The 17,769-nt window shown below is 37.9% G+C and overlaps 2 protein-coding genes across 4 annotated transcripts in view; one reads left to right on the plus strand and one right to left on the minus strand.

Annotated features, from left to right (window-relative positions):
• SGTB (small glutamine-rich tetratricopeptide repeat (TPR)-containing, beta) overlaps positions 1-8,044 on the plus strand; it is a 55,887-nt gene extending 47,843 nt beyond the window's left edge. Inside the window, exons 8-10 of the mRNA XM_006870983.1 lie at positions 6,422-6,459; positions 6,672-6,755; positions 7,763-8,044. Of these exons, the coding sequence (XP_006871045.1) occupies positions 6,422-6,459; positions 6,672-6,755; positions 7,763-7,874 (234 nt within the window). The 3' untranslated portion in view covers positions 7,875-8,044. The remainder of the gene's footprint in view (positions 1-6,421; positions 6,460-6,671; positions 6,756-7,762) is intronic.
• A 4,763-nt stretch (positions 8,045-12,807) lies between these two features.
• The window catches only part of TRAPPC13 (trafficking protein particle complex 13), a 61,577-nt gene continuing 56,615 nt past the window's right edge, over positions 12,808-17,769 (minus strand). Inside the window, exons 10-13 of one of the 3 annotated variants that reach the window (XM_006870985.1) lie at positions 17,379-17,577; positions 16,752-16,852; positions 13,466-13,613; positions 12,808-13,331 (exon numbers count right to left, since the gene is read on the minus strand). In XM_006870985.1, coding sequence (XP_006871047.1) covers positions 13,224-13,331; positions 13,466-13,613; positions 16,752-16,852; positions 17,379-17,577 — 556 coding nt within the window. In that variant the 3' untranslated portion in view covers positions 12,808-13,223. Of the gene's footprint in view, positions 13,332-13,465; positions 13,617-16,751; positions 16,853-17,378; positions 17,578-17,769 lie in introns of all 3 variants that reach the window. The other 2 variants (XM_006870987.1, XM_006870986.1) reach the window with 2 other exon arrangements.

Here is a 17,769-nt window from a genome sequence, read left to right on the forward strand (position 1 = left end):
CATAGGCTCAAGCGTCCCCAGGTCTCACCATACTTTGGACCAGCCAGCCCTTCCTCGTCTCTCTCGCTCATCTCCAGGTCAATGGGAGTCTAGTGGTTGAACTCAGCCCATTTCTTCGTTGCTGCCTTTCTCCCTCTTCCATTCACCACTTAGACCAATGTGGCTGCCAGCAAGCTTACATGCCTACTCATGTGTTCCTTTTGAGTTTCAGTGTTAGAGGGGAGTTTGTCCTGAAGGAACTTGATTGCTTGCTTTGATGGCTTCTTGTAGTAGCCAGTCATACTGACATTTTTGTTTTGGGATTTTCGTGATCATCTTTCTTTAAAGAGATATCTTCTGTCGCTCTAGCTGTTCCAGGATGGTCTGCTTTTCCTCTCTAGTGGCGATGTTCCACCTCAGAAGGTTCTGAATGAGACTCAGGATTCCACCTAAGGTCCTATGCTCTGCAAAGGCTTTGCAAGAGGCCTATGTCACTGGGAAAGTTTTAGAACTTCATTTTGGTATTCCAATCAGTTATAGGCTGAAGACGGGTTTACAAGTTTTCTGTAATCATGTTTCCCGACGTTCCCTTCTATCCCACTCAGTATCTATTTTACAATAGTAGGTAAAGGAAACCAATATTCATGACAGTCAAATCTTAGTATTATTTCCTCTCTTCCCTGTATCCCAGAGCCCTGTTGTTCTAAGGTTGAGCATGCATCACTGTTTACCTCTGTCCCACTTAGGCCATGCAAACCTGTCTCAGTGTTCCCCTATCTACCTTGTTCTTCCACCTCCTCCCCCTTCTTGTATTGCCCTCCCCAACACCCGAACTATGAAGTGTCTGCCCTTACCCTGTGCTCTACCATCATCTCCCTCCACTTCCCTCTAAACCCCCACCCCAACTCCACTGTAGTGGTTACCTTATATTCCATTAACTTTTCCCTCCATTTAAAACAGTTTATTTTATCCTGTAATCTACCTGACCTCACCAACTGGATCTCTGTTCCTCTGTATTTACCTTCTTTCACATTGTAATTGTTTTGATCATAGACTGACCTCCCAGATACTCTGAAGTTGTATGTCTCTCCATTGCCTTTTTGTCCACATGGTTTCTGTTGAGAAATCCAAGCTTAATCTGATTTGCTTACCTTTGTATGTTACATTTCTCTTTTCCCTAGCTGCTTTCAGGATTCTATCCTTATCTTTGATTTTGGAGAGCTTGATTATTATATGTCATGGTGATTTTCTTTTAGGGTCTATCCTTCTTGGGGTTCGTTGAGCTTCTTGAATGCTTATCATTTTTCAGGATTTTAGGGAAATTGTCTTCCAGCAGCTCTTCAACTATCTCCTGTGGACTGTGTGATTCTTACTGTTCCAGAATGCAGATAATTCTTAAGTTATTTCTCTTCATGTTGTCCAATATGAATCTTACACTTTCTTCTGATTTTTTAATTCTTTTTTCTGCTTGTTCTTCTATCTTAGTAGTATTGAGAGATTTATCTTCCAGCTCACTAGTTCTAGCTTCCATCTCTTCAGTTCTACTGCTTTGACCTTTCAGTGTATTGTCCATTTCTGATATTCTATTATTAATTGTTTAGACTTCTTTCTGTGGGTTTTGAACTGTTTCCAGTGCTGTATCTATCTTATTTGATTGTTTCTGTAGTGCTTTCCTGACTTCTTCCTTATTTGTCTCAACTCCATTGTAAAGTGTTTTGATACATTTTGTAATTGTTTTTCTGAATTCCTTCTCAGGCGTTTCCAAAGCCTGCCCTCCTTTCAGTATGGATCATTTGTCTCAGTCACTTTATCTTGTTTCTGGACATGAACTGATATGGTCATCTGTTTCTGTTCTTCGGGCATATTCAGTGGTTAGCTGTGGCCTTAATACTTAGATGGGTGTGTGTTTTGGTATTCTTTATGCTTTCTGAATGCCTCCAGGTAGATGTGATCAGGAGATGGGCTTCCCTTTTCACTCTTCTTCCTGAGAAATTGTTGTTGTTCCTGAAAAATTCCTGATGCCACTGTTGGTCATTGTGATGTAACTCAGGATTTAATTTTCAGCCTGTTTCTTTTTTAGTCTGCCTGTCTAGCTCCACAACCCCTGTTCAGGCCTTTTTCCTAGTGATAAGCATTTTAGGGCCGGCTGTGGCCATTCTGTGCTGCCATTTGGTTTTAAGTGGAAACTATACCTTTAAATTTTGAAGAGATCTGTGTGTATGCATAGTAGAACCCCTCGGGGGTAGGAGTGAGATGTCCTCTTGCTCAGACACCCCATCTAGTCACCAGAATGGAGGTGTGCAGACAGCGAGAGACCAATGAACAAATATTAAAAAAGAATGTCCACACCTTTATCTCCGTGGTTTTGTCAGGCGTCTGTGGCTGCTCTGATCCTTCCCGCGCTTGGTCTCATCCAAGAAAACTGCTCAGGGAGCAGCTGAACACCTTGGATTAGAAAGCACTGGATTTCTTGCTTCTGCCACAAATTCCACTGGCTGTAAGCCTTCCAACTTTCTAAATATTCCTTTATATGTGGTTCAGAGTTCTGGGACCATGCCCTGAGCCTTCTTGGTGTGGTATTCTGTATTGTTGCTGACAGAACTCCTCACTTGACTTTTACCCTATCTGCCATCTTGTTTGTTCTCCCAGTGGCAATACTTTTTGAGTCACTCCTGTATTGTTTTTTGTTTTATTTTAATACATTTTAGAAACAAACAAGGAAGCTTTTGTGGTGGGTGGTCGTAAGCAGTGATAAAGGCTGTGACAGAAGCTTCCAGCATATTCATGGACTGCTTTGTATGAAAGCCTTCGATGAACTTCAGGAAACCCATGCATTCCCTGAAATCCTGTGTACTAATTTGTATACGTATGGATATGTGTTTTTACTCAAGGAGAAAACTATAGTTCTAATCAGATTGTCAGAGGAGTTTGAAAATCAAAAAGAATAAAAACCACTCCTATATGTATAATAATTAAGTTCTGAGAATTTTGGCTTTAGTTGTTCCCTTAGTTCTTTCTTCAGCATATTCTGTCTCTTCCTCTTTGTTTAAAAATTTTATTTGAACTTACAATATAATTCTCATATATGTGTACTCTTTCCTTCAAACTGGCAAAATCACTTTAGGACCTTTTTGTAAACACAAGAACTCTGACCCAATATGTAGACACTGATTTGGGTATCTGGGACTTTGGGTATTTGGGTATCTGGGTATTTATATTCCTGGGCATATAAAGTGCCTTGGATGACTGGATACTAATAGCTGAGGAGAGCTCTACTACACACTGTGCCGTTAGATGGCAGCATCCACTCCTTATCCATCGGTTTCCTTCAAAAAGTATATGTTGCATCCACTGTCTTCAGTTGAATTGACATGAACAGATGATTCATTCCCAGTGAGACCAAGAAGTCTGAGCAATGGGTAGTTTTTATTTTATTTTTTTTCTTTAAAACTGTTTGCCTACCTATGAGCCAGCAAATTGTTGTCTCTTTATTTATTTTGTGACATTTTAAAACATTGTTACTCATTACCAGTCATCAGGTTATACTGCTCTGACTGGGCATGAAAATGTAATTCTTTTAGTTCTGATTTTGCATAGGCCATAAAATTCTAGTTGAATGGAGTTAGGAGACCAGCCAGCATCTCAGGTCCATTGGGAAAGTACTTTTCCAGCCCACTCAGAAAACTATATATGGCTCTCAGTTTGGAAGACAGTGGCCTGGTGCCTGACTTTCTAGCCCGAATTAATGCTATGGCTTGAGAAATAATTGTCCTGATGATTCTAGAGTGGAAGTGTGTTTCCTGTGGACCAGAAGTGATCATACATGCTTATGAGGTAGTTCCAGTCTCAATCTGTCCAATGGGACTTTGTCCAAGTGGAACTCCTAGAAGGTATCGGCATCCCAGCACAGAAACTCTCTGTAGGAGACTACTAGTAATTTGTGACCAAAGGGAACGTCACAAGCATTCAACAAGCTGCTGTTGTTGTTGTTGTTAACTGCTGTTGTGTTATTTCCAACTCATAGAGCATCACAAATGGAAACATTGCTCAGTCCTGTGCTATCCTCACAATTGTTTGAGCCCATTGTTGTATCTACTATGTCAGTCTATCTCCTTGGGAGTCTTCCTATTTTTTGATGACCCTCTACTGCACCAAGCATGATGTCCTCCACTGATTGGTCTTTCCTGATAACATATCCAAAGCCTATGCTCACTTCTGAGGAACATTCTGTTTGTATATATTTTTCAACACAGATTTCTTTGTTCTTCTGGCAGGCCATGGTCTATTTAATATTTTTTTTTACCAGCATCATAATTCAAACACTTCAACATTTTGGTCTTCCTTAGTCATTGTCCAGCTTTCTCATGTATATGAGGCAATTAAAAATACCATATTTTGGATCAGGAGCACCTGATGAAGGTTTGCTATTTAATACTTTAAAGAGGTCAGAGCAGATTTGCCCAATGCAGTATATCACTTAATTTCCTGACTGCTGCTTCCCTGGGCATTGGTTGTGGATCCAAGTAAAATGAAATCCTTGATACCATCAATCTTTTCTGCTTATCATGATATTATTAGTCCAGTTTTGAGGAGCTTTGCTTTCTTTATCTAGCCAGCTATCATATTTTTCACAGAATGGATGAGCAACTTCCATGGGTGGTTAGGTTCGGTGAGGTACCTGAAGAACTTTAGAAAGTGCTTATGAGAGATTCAGAATAATTTTAAACAACTATCAAATCTAACCACTATTCATTTGCCAGCTTGTTGGACTGTGGTGGTTTATGTGTTGCTGGAATCTATTTTAAATACTAGCAGGCTCACCCATGTGGACAGGGTCATTGGAGCTTCCATACTAAAACACACTAGGAAGGAGAGGCAGAGACCATCTCTGAATGGTCACCACTGAAAACCTTACAAATAGCAGTGGAACATTGATACAATTAAGATGGGCATCTCAAGTTTGAAGACACTCAAATGATTGGGAAACAGCTGCCTTTTCAAAGTAGGGTTGACCATAAATATATGAATGGAGCAAAGCTTATGGGACCTTCATTTTCTGATGTGGCACAACTCAAAAGAAGAAAAAGCTGCAATCATTTATTAATAATCAGAATGTAGAATGTACTAAGTATGAATGTAGGAAAATTGGAAGTCATCAGAAATGGAATGCATAAAGACCAATATCCTAGTCATTTCAAGATCAGTCTTGAAGTACAACACTGTCTGTGATAGTATAATTTCCATTCACCTACAAGGAAGACTAGTTAACACCATAATTATCAAATTTACACACCAACTATTAAAGCCAGTGATGAAGAATTTGGAGAATTCTACCAAGTTCAGTTTCCAGGTGTGGCACTGTAAGGTAAGTATTGAACTTCTAACTACAAAGTCAGTGGTTAAAATCCATCTGTCACTCTTCAGAAACTCTATACAGGGCTGCTATGAGTTGGAATAACGCAGGAAGCATCAAAAGAAGATAAAAGAAATACACAGAATCACTGTGTCAAAAAGAAGTTCGGTCATTTCAAGAGGTAACATATAATCAAGAACTGATGATATTGAAGGAAGAAGTCCAAGGTGCACTGAAGGCACAGGTGAAAACCAAAGCTCCAGGACTTGACTGAATATCAACTGAAATGTTTCAGTAACCTGATACAGCACTGGAAGTGCTTGCTCATCTATGTCAAGAAATTTGGAAGATAGCTGGCCACCTGATTGGAAGAGATCCATATTTATGACAATTCCAAAGAAAGGTGACCCAACACAATGGGGAAATCATCCAACAATATCATTAATTTCACATGAATACTATAGGGATTACACAGAAAGAGCATGATTTATGAGCCATAAAGATTTTTTTCCCCCCAAAATCTCTTTAATATGCCTCAAAGGCACCAATCCTGTTTGAGATTTAAGACAGTTACTGAATTATTTGCAAATCAATCATCTTTTGAGAATAAAAGTAAGTGGTATTTTTTCTAACACTTTGTTTAGAATCAGTGAATTAAAAGTTAGCATCTACAAAGATTTAGACAACATTTACATTTTACATGAATATTGACAAAATTTACTTTGAGGCAGAAAGAAAAATATTGTGCTTCATAAATGAAAGTTTTAAGTGTGTGTGTGTGTGTGTGTGTATATATATATATATATATATATATCTATGAATGGACCTCCATTCCTAAATGATACCCCCACCCCCACCACTGTAAGCATGTTAATGATGGAAACTCCTGGTTACTACGGAGAATAGGCATATTCCCTTTGGAGTGGAGGAGATACTTAATTAACCACTACATATATATGTAATACATATCATTTGTATATATATATGTCTTTGGTGGGGTTCTGGTACTTAACAACAACAACAGTGTCGTTGTTAAAGTTCCTTAAATATTAAAGCCTTTAAAGGGAGATACCATTTTTTCATTTCCAGGCAGCAAGTTTAATGCAGAATCCTCAAGTTCAACAACTGTAAGTACATAGAAAAGAGATTATATTTTCCCCTCCCATCTACCAGGCTCCACCTAAGACAACCCTGACTGCTAGCTATTTGGAACTTAGAGCCACATTTGGCCTAACTTCCCACATAATGATGGTGTACTTAACTACCTTTTCATTGGCAATTTATCCTACTTGTTAAGAATATATGCCAATCCCAGTGATAAATCTTTTGTGTAATCTAGAATGTCAGGAATGATGACAAATGCCATTGGGGGACCTGCTGCAGGAGTTGGGGGCCTAACTGACCTGTCCAGCCTCATCCAAGCGTAAGTAATACTTACAAGAGAAATAGTGAAATATGTAGTTTATATTTTAGTTTTCTAAGGTAAGGTAACCTCTGGCCCACCTATCTGCTCAATGGGCTTTTTAAAAGGAGTCTTTAGGTACTAATAATTTCCCCCTTTTGGTCTCCTCCCGTCTTATCATCTCAGTGAGGCAGGTGAGAAAAATGTTAATGGAAGAGGTGTAGATAATGTACATGCAAAAATTTTTTTCATTGAGAATTGAAAGTTTACAGATAAGATCATCAGCTTCGTATTAAACAAATCACTTGCTTTGTTTCATCTCAATGATTACAATCCCCTCCATGCATCATTCAACAGCATTTGCTTCCAATCCCTCTATTGTTTTTTTATGTACACTGAAGGAGTCAGGAATATATAACCATTCAAACTAAAGGATATACCCTGCACGCCAGCCTCCTGGCCATCAGCACACAGCCCCTCTCCCTCCTTGAGTTTAGAGTCCCCAGCCACTCCATCTCTCTTCATCTTCTCTGCCTCCATCTCTGGTGTTGCTGCTTCTCTGGATAGGGTCCCGCACTCCACTCTTCTCCCTGGATGGTCTCAGGGTCCTCAGCTCCTGGACTGAAAGATCAACCACTCCCCTCCTTTTGCTATGTTTACCTTTACATATGCAACCTTCATAATCAGTCCTGATAGCAATTACTGTTGAACCATTTCATGAACTTTTTGAAGCACCTTTGTATTTGAGCATGTTCAATAAAAGCCCCTTGCTTCTTTGTGTTTAAGTGGATTTCACCTACTTCAGGCACTTCTTTTTATAGGTGGGGTGTTTTGTTTCTTATAAAGAATTTCACACTGTAATAACTCTATATGAAGGCATTGGTAAACTTGAAAACACTAAAACATGCTTTATGTGGGCTCTCTTTGGATAGTCACCTCAACTTGTGATGTTCATTTTGCATGAGGGTTGTGTGAAATTCTAGAACCACTGTTGTAACCTCACATGCCACCTTGCCTCTTCTGTACAGGGGACAGCAGTTTGCTCAGCAGATACAGCAACAGAATCCGGAACTTATCGAGCAGCTGAGAAATCATGTCCGGAGCAGGTCATTCAGCAGCAGCACTGATGAACATTCTTGATTTGACTAGGAACCCTGGCCCAGAATGTAAATGATTTATGACTCTGAATTCTTCACTGTAGATAGTGGTCCCAAACAGTACCATATCTGATGTTTGAAAATAATGGGAGGAAAAACTCTTGTGTATATTCCTAAAGAATAAATTGTTTAGACATTAGGTTTATCACAGACTTGAACATAACCTGACTCCTTTGGAAGGCTTGTTAACTGACGTGCCAACATAGCACTGGACAAGGTTCCATTTTCAAACCTTTGTTGTCATATTTGTATATTAGACTTAATAGCAGAGTTTATTTATTGAAGAGTAGGGCTGTTTATCAGTGAGTTTTCTAGCTCCAAATTCAGACTTTTTAAAGAGGGGAGATGAGTAAGTGTTTCCCATGCTGGTCTAGAAAACAATATACTTGCCACTGACACGAATGGTATGTTAGGAGAGAAAAGCCTTGTCATCTAATTATCTCAGTAATGAATATGTATCCTAGGTACAGATCAAAGTGACTATATAAAAGGGGAAGGTAGGGTGCTCAGGCTTTTGGCATAGTTCTTACTTAACTAACCTTGTCTGCAAGTTGGTATTGAAAACATTAGCATGGCCAGTTAGGCTCAATTCATAATACATTTAGAAATCCTTACTGGTACTGGTTAGGTCAGTCCGATAACTAACTCCTCAGCTTAGTTAGCACAATTTCACCAGTGGTGACCTCCACATGGAAACTGATGTAAGTAGGTCACGATATACCTGTATTTAAATAAACCAATGGCTTGGCCCTAAGGAATTTCTAAGTGGCATTTGATTACGCTTCCATAAATATTGATCTTTTTTTTTAAATAAACAGTATATTTTGATGGATTACAAAAAGCATCTATCACTAATGTTGCTTGCTCATCTAATCTTTTATAATTTGACTTGGTGTGCCACTCTTCTGCTTAATTTTAATTTGAAGAAACACAAACAGCAGATTTGAAATTATTTTATTATAAATTAGAAGCTGTCTCAGTGGAAAGAAGTGACATTAGGTAGTAACAGCATAACTCTACAGTGGTAAGTGAGACAGTTCTAATTCCAATTAGATGTTCTTTTGCTTGTTAATCAGAAATTTGGCAAAGTCAGGTTGACGCAATAATTTCACATGTTTTGTGAGGGAACACTGAAAAAGTAATATAAACTTAATATAATGTTGATGCCAAGGTCTTGTTATAACTCTTCTTAAAAAAACAAAACAAAAAAAAACAAGACCCAAAGTAATTAAGATCCTAAAATTTAAAAACCAACTTTTTCCTTTTCCTTGTCAGGGGTTCTGTAATTTCACAGTTAGAAACACCTGGAGAATTTATTAAAAATGTAGATTCAAGTTTTTATTTAGTAGGTTCCAGTGTATGGCTCGGAGTCCTGGCACAGCGCATTGTGCTTTGGGTTATTGGGTTGGACTGCGAAATCGTTTGAGCCACAAGGTTGGTGGTTCAAGCTCACCAGCTGCTCCACAAGGTTGGTGGTTCAAGCTCACCCAGTACAGGGTTGCTATGAGTCAGAAACGACTCGACAGCACTTAACAACAACAGAGTGAGACTCAGGAATAACCATTTTGAACAGAACACCAGGTGGTTCTGATTCTAATTCCAAGGACTCTAATTGAGAGAAACAGGGTTCTCTCCAATTAGTCCTGTAAGTAACAAGCAATTGGCTCAGGCAACTGAAAGAAAAAGAAAGACCTGGTAGTGTTGTGGTTATGAGTTGAGCTGTTAGCCTTAAGGTCAGCAGTTCAAAACTACCAGTCCTTCCACAGCAGAAATATGAAACTTTTTGCTCCCATAAAAATTTACAGCAGGGTCGCTGAGTTGGAACTGATCCCAGGGCACACGACCACCACCACCATATGAATTTACAGCTCTGGCCAGAAAAGATGACGAGTGAAGTCTTAGGCTCTTTGAAATGAAATCTCCATAGTGGTTAGGTGCTCAGCTGCTATAGAAAGGTTTGAACTCACCAGGTCTGGAAGGGAAAGATGTTGCTTCTGGAAAGGTTACAACCCTTTGGGCATTTCTCCTCTTACAGGCCTGCTGAATTAACAGTGACTGGATGGCGCTGAATTTGGGTTTTTGTTTGGTTTGTATTTCCATCGAAACCAACTTAATTATTTAAGAAGTTAGACTCAACTCCTAGTGTTCAAGTTTTATACAGAATACAATCCTAACTATTAATATAAAAATGATTTAAAAAAGAGATTCGAAGTTGAGCCTTTATTAAAAACGAATCACTCATATACTGGAGAAAGATGAGGCTCTTTGCATATGTACAGCTTCAGGAATCTCTACACAGGATCACTATGAATCAGGACTGACTTGATGGCACTTAACAGTCTTAACTAGTGTTGGATAAGAAATCAAAGTTTCTAGCACAACTATCTTGGCTGCATTAAAAACGTTTTAAGGTCAATAAAACTGGTAAGCCTCTCCTCAGACTAGAAAATACAAGTTGATACTACCAATAATGACAGAGCTGTAGATATTAAAAGGATAATTAGGAAATACTAAGAGCAATTCTCTGTTTACTGGCAGAGTTACCCCCAACTCTTGGTGGCCCCATACAAAATGGAGTGAAATGCTGCCCGGTTATGTATTGTCCCCATGATTGGTTGCAGATTGTGACCCATAGGGTTTTAACTGGTTGATTTTTGAAGTCAATCAGCAGGCCTTTCTTTCCAATCTGTCTTAGAGCAGAAGCTCCACTGCACCTTGTTCAGGAGTTTAGTCACACACAAGCTTCCAATCACAGATGGGTGGTGGCTGTACATCGATTGGCCAGAAAGTGAACCCATGTCTTTCACGAGGAAGGTGAGACTTCTACCGAAACAAGACATGTTCCTTACAATATGCAAACTACCAAAGCTCACTGAAAACCTAAACTGTTGTTGGTAAGTGCCGTCAAGTCGGTTCCAACTCATAATGACCCAATATAGGGTTTCTGAGGAGTGACAGGTGAGTTTGAGCCACCCACTTTGTGGTTCAAATCGACCGTGCACTCCTGTGTTTATCCTACAGTGCCACACATAAATAGACCTGTATTAATCAAAGAAATTGAATTCATAGTTCAAAACCCTCCAGAAAAGAAAACTACAGGCCCAATTGATACCACTGGTGAACTCTATCAAACATGTTAAGAAGAAATATCAATTCTACACAATCTCTTTCAGAACACAGGAGGACACACTTTCTATCTTATTTAATTTGGCCAGTATTACCTTAGTACCAAAATAAGACAAAGGTATGTTTGTGTCTTAACCACAACATTGTAAAAAAAAAAAGTTACATGCAATAATGGGAATTGGTATATTTCTTCTACTTCACCTTTCAGTTTTGTTTCTTTGCTAATATACTACCCATAACAGATTCAGTGTAGATGTTACATGCCCACTAACTTGCATTCCCATTCTCTTTAGACTACTTTTGCTTTTCAACAAAATACCTTCATTACTTTGAAATTATTACAGTGCTATGTCATTGGATTATGCTAGCTATTCTTAGAGAAGTGTTCCAAGTATTACTCATGCCTGTCTGGAAAATACAGTCTCATCTAGAGAAACATAAGGGCATTATATAAATCTCTATACAGTTTACTTAGGAATGCCTGACTTCTATTAACCACTTTTAACTGCACTAGCTGTCGATACTATGATGCTACCCTATGTAAAACAACGTGCTTGTTAAGAAAATGACATTTTCATTTAATAATGTACCAGATTATTTCTTATCTACTTCTTTGTCACATGGTTTAACAGATTCTTTCCAAGGTAGCATTCTCTAACTTTCAAAGTATGAACAATATGTGTCTGGGTTATTGTTTATAAACAGAAGAGACATTATTAAATTATACAGCAGATTCCAAGCAACTATTGTATGTTAACTTTTAAAAAATTTCAAACAGAAGGTTGAGTCATGAGAGTGTGCTTAAAAGACAATTGAAGTGCACCCAGTGTAGTGGCTACAAAGTCTTGTTTCATCATTTAATTAATCTAACTAGTTTCGGAAAACAGATTTAATTTTACACTACCTGCACTTTATTTTGCACAGACAGTTTATTAGTGCTCTTTAATTCCAGGGGTAAACTTCATTCTGACCATAAGCTTTCAGTTTGGACCAAACAATTTGTCATGGCAATAAATATTTATGTATTTAAGAAAAACAAATTTTTGTAGTTCACTTTAATTCACTCTTTTCACTTCAGAAATTCTATATACATTCTTGAATTTCAGCTCATCAAAACAGTATAGTTTTAAAAGCAGCTAATGTTGTGTTTTCCTAATAAAACTTTGAAATTTCTTATTGCATTCATGTTGCAAAGTTGTTTATAATCTTAACTGTTTTGTTCAGGACATAAGTTAACAATTTGACTACATGATGAGAGAGAAAGCTTTTTATAATATTCATACATGGTTTAGTGTTGAAGATCAAGTAACAAAAACTGGGAATCTTTTAAATAATCCTCATGGGAAAAAGTGGCTTATTTTTCATTGACAAACAAAACAAAACAAAAACAAGTCAAGACTGTCTGACTTAGAATTATATTATTTGCTTACTTAACAAAAAGTTACCTGAGTAATCAACTACCTATGAAATACATCCAATTCTGATCCACTCGTCAGTCACAAAGTAAGACACAAATACCACAGTCCCAATACAATAATTCTTGAAGTAATTAGAAAAGTTCATACCACGTTAGTAAATGCCAAGTTATACAAGTTCTATGCCAATTGTTTTAAACAAACACATTTTCTGTTGACTAAGGAGGTAGGAAAAAAAAAGTGCACTATTTCTGATCAACTATTAAGATACTTCCAAACTTCTAAGAAGTATCTTCTATATCAGCACACCATGGCCCAATCCATTCTGCTACATCTTTCATAAACAGCGGCAATCTTGTTAACAATTGTGCATATCTGCTTTTGCAGTACAGTGGCAGAGCTGAGTAGCTGTGACAGAAACCACATGGCATGCAATGCCTAAAATATTTGCTAGCTGGCCCTTGACAGACAAGTTTGCTGACCCTGTTCTTGAAGCTTGCTAGGAACAGATATTCTCCAGTCAAGTGCATTTAGGTAAGAAAGCCCAGTGGTCATCTAAACTGAAAGGAGATACTGTGTAGAAAATATACAAATATTCAGAATATAACTCCAAGTAAAATCATGATTCTTTTCAAAAGAAACATTTAATATTTTAAACAACTAAAGATTTACAAGCAAAAAATTTAAATAATACATACTTATTTTTGTTGTTAAATTGGTCATTTTACAAAGCTGACATACAGAAAGCAGTTCTATGGAATTAAATGGAAGTATAACATTAGAAATTTTCTTCAGTTCTCCATTTTAATGGCTGAAGAAACCACACAGACTTGTGCAATATCATCATATTCATATGTTCTCTTTAAGAAGGTGTCTGTTAGTCTTAAGCCGGAGACACTCTATTCAAACAAAGAAATAAGTTTTCCTTTATTAGTAATGACAAAATTAAAAATTGAAAGAGCATTATGAGTTAATCACCACCACCCCCCAACCCCCAACCCCAAATATTGAAACAATTCAAAAGAGGACATACTTGCAGTCCCTGCACTGACGACAGGAGAGTAAGGGCAAGGCAAAGAGAGGAGCTAGGATGTAGCTTCCCAAGCTGTCTTCCTGAAATGCCACACCAGTGGATAGAATTGGTATTGCACATTTCCAAAACTAGATCCATAGTCCTTTCACTGCTGGAGGAATCAGAAAAACAGGAATATATCTTGTTCCTTACACAAAAAGGTACTGTAATATTCCTTCCACTATTGATAAGTGAACTTTTCTAAATTTCCAAGAATAAAAACCAGAAACAGAACTGAAAAGTTACTACATCATTTTCATTTCACTTTATGACAAATTCAGAAAAGTGAAAGTTGATAATATCTTGTAGAGCCTAAAGTTGGTACTTGGACTAATCAGCCTGCCTGGGTGACCACTTTTTGGTTTTAGTACTGAACACTGACTGGCTGATGCTATCAGCTTTGCTATTTCTCTGGGAGGTTTCCACACATTCATATTTAATTCTGCTGTTATGTAGACTTTCTATTTCTGTTAGGTATTCTACAGGAAGGGGTCCTGTAGGATAAACACTGGACTCTTAACTGCCAGGTTGGCAGTTCAAACCTACCAGCCACTCCTGAGAAAACCTACATAGGGTCTTTATGAGTCAGGACTGACTTGATGGCACTTACCACCACCACCACTCCACAGGAAAGAAAATGACAAATGGAGTGCAGCCCAGTGTTTATGATATTTGATCTATGTTCCTTTAATATTATTATAGTTATGGAGATAACTTGGAAAATGCAAAGATTCATAAGAAGTAAATACTATTCAATTTTGTTCATGGTATTATTTAACACAAAAAGACTAGTTTGCTTAGAACTGATACCACCAGTTCAGCTTAAACATTAAGTTACACAAATTGTAATGAAGTATTCCTATTTAAAAAAATAACCTAGAGGCTCATAACAAAAAGTCTCCTACTCTACCACCATTTATAACTAATCCCATCTTTTTAAGTTTCTTTGTTTTCTCATGTAGATTCCATGTTTTAAAATACTCATTTGAATTTTAATATATAACTGTTTAATTTTTAGACTACTGACCTCATGATATTTAGCTTTTATGCATCGAGAGTCCTGGTGCGGAACTGTAGGATGAGCACTGGACCACTAACCACAAGGTTGGTGGTTCAAACCCACCAGCCGTTCCATGGACACCCTATCCTATATACAGGGTTGCTATGAGTCAGAATTGACTCGATGGCACTGACAACATCATCTCCCTAGTAGACGTGAAATGCCCACTATGTGCCACAAGATCAGGTGACGTGCACCACTTTCTCACTGGTGGTAGTGGTTATGCGCTGTGGAGTCAGTTCCGACTCATAGCGACCCTGTACAGGGTTTCCGAGGCTGTAAATCTTTCCGGGAGCAGAAAGCCTCATCTTTCTCCCACGGAACAGCTGGTAGTTTTGAACTGTTGACCCTGAGGTTAGAAGGCTGATTTGTAACCACTATGCTCCTTACTTTCTCATTAAAGCTCACAAAAACTTAGTAAGAGTGTATGTATACTGTATGTGTTGGGGATTGCGGGAGCTGTGTATGGGCATTGTGGAAGACGAGGAGAAGGGTAATGTCATTTGGAAACTGGAGGACTAAAAAAACAGGTGCTTTTTTCTTTTGGAAGAAAATTCTTATTTGAATTATCAAAAGTTAAAGTGAACACTGAAAGAAACAAAATTTATTTTTTACAGCACTTGGTTGGTGAGTAACTGATTTGCTACACATCAAAAAACACCCTTCCCCACCAAACACACACACCAAACAAGCCCTGTATACACGGGATCTTTACCATACATGTATTGTTGACTGGAATCCTATGATATGGTTGTTGTTAAGTGCCATCAAGTTGGTTCTGACTCATAGAGACCTTCTGTTGCATTTCTGAGGAGCAGCTGGTAGGTTTGAACTGCCGACCTTGTGGCTAGCAGTTCAGTGCTTATCCTACAGCAACAAACCAGGATGCCCTATGATGTGGTAGACACTGCTTATGATGTGGTAGGCACTACATATACTTGGGTGGGTAAGATGTGATTCGTTCTGTTGAATAATACACTATGTACTGAAGAAAATACTAATTATAGCAATATCTAAGTGTCACTAAAAAGCTGTGTCAAAATTTGCTATGACAAAGAAGTGATCAACTGCTTTGGAGGGACCTATGCAGCTTCATAAAGTGGGTGTTCTGAAGGGTGAACATTTCTTATCTGCCTGATATCAAAAAGTTAGAATGGATATGAGGTCAAATAGGTTTATATATTCAGACTATGAAGGATGGGATTCATCACTGCAATATTATCAAAATGCCTCAACTAATAATACATATCAAGTAGTAATACAATTGTAGCAAAAGTATAATTTAATCCTAAGATTTTCTAGCTACAAAGCCCTGTACACTTTTGCCTAATGGGTAGATTTTGTTCTTTATTAGCACAGCTTTGTTTTCTAATCTATTAATATACCTCACGAAGGAGCCCTAGTAGCACAGTGGTTCGGTGCTAACTACAATGTCACCAGTTCAAACCCATCAAATGCTCTACGGGAGAAAGGTGTGGTGGTTTGTTTCCATAAAGATTTACACCCTTGGAACCCTGAACTCCATCTTGTAGGGTTGCTATGAGTCAGAATCAACTTGATGGCAAGAGATTTGGTTTGGGGTTTTATTATTCTTCATATTTAAAATCATAACTAGTTCTTATACTAAAGATACGATTCAGATGCAATCCTGTATCTGAAAAATTCATCTTAGGAGTCTAAATCTATAATGCATTTTCCATTAGAATTTACTAGCTCATGGTATAGAAAGCTAAGTGCGAAGGGGCTGTAAACAACAAGAACCTGGATTTTGAAGTTAAATACATCTGGTTTCCAATTCTGACCCCGTCCTCATGTGGCACTATGGGATAAAGCACTGGACCGCAAGGTCAGTTTGTATCACAGGTCAGTGGTTCAAGCTCACCAGCAACTCCTTGGAAACTCTATGCAGTGTTGCTTTGAGTTGTAATCAACTCGAAGGCACTTAACAACAACACAGGGTCGCTATGGGTTGGAACCAACTTGACAGCACTTTAACAACAATAACAATACAGTATAACTTATCTAATATACGGCTACCAGATGAAGAATGTTATGTTATTCAACATAGAGAAGACTATAAACCAATAGGAAATATAAAAGGAGACGGCATACTATTTGTAAGACTTAAAAACTCTCTTTCAGGTAGGTGACGAAGAAAGGATATCCCTCTGCCAACTCTGCCATTACCTGCAGTTTGTTATTTTACAGGTTATATGAAAAGGTTCTTCTAAGTTTACAGTATCTGGAATTGCCTCCAAAGATAATCTAACATCTCCATAACCAGGAGCCTAAGAGAGAAAGCAATACAGTTAATATGTATTACTATAAAGTCTTTGCATTTTAACAAAGGCACCAAATCAGCATAGTCACTCAACAGTTGCGGGGTCTCCAAGTTGATGTTCTGACATGACACTTTTCACTAATTCTACTGTTCCCACATTCTAATTTCCTGTGTTTGCTACTACCTAAAGAACAGCACCACAAGTTTTAACAATTTGTTTTTGCTATAATTACTAAAGTTCAGTAGACTTAAGACAATTCTCATGAATTAACATAGGCAGGAACAACTGATACATTGCTATTTTAATTTCTGCTTTGTAAAGTTAAAACACCTTAATTGAGGATAAATTAACATTAGCAGATTTTTTATTTGTCAAGGCCAGTGAAATTATTTGTCCTATCTCTCTTATTCTCTAGTAGTATTAATACTTTTATGGTATTTAAAGTTTAAGTGATACAATTGAAAAATATAAAGATATTCTATCTACCCCTACATACCAACAAACCCCCACCAAAACTCTTGTGTAGACTCACCATTCTTTGAAGTTGGCTGGTCTGTAACCTTCCCCTTTCACCTAGATTTGTTTTCCACACTATATCCAGTTTTCCAATGACTGTTACTCCCTTAATGATGCCTGCTTTTTCTGCAAACTCCTTCTTGGGCTTAAGGCAGTACAAGTACTGGCGTGTATCCATTGGCTGCAAATATGCTCTTGAACCAAATGTAGATGTACTGAGAGGAACGGAGATAGAGAAGGAGAAAAACCTCTAGCATCTTTTAAAAGAAAAACCATGGCTGTGATTGTTCCTTTGGGACAAGAACTGGATGATTAACTACTAAAGATCTAAAACAGAATGTCAGTGGTCTCAATATAAGCACAACTGATTTGTATTGAGAGGGCTTTTTTTTTTCCTCAACTGATTG

This window comes from Chrysochloris asiatica, unplaced genomic scaffold (genome assembly GCF_000296735.1).
Source record: "Chrysochloris asiatica unplaced genomic scaffold, ChrAsi1.0 scaffold00157, whole genome shotgun sequence".
Taxonomy (NCBI): Eukaryota; Metazoa; Chordata; class Mammalia; order Afrosoricida; family Chrysochloridae; genus Chrysochloris; species Chrysochloris asiatica.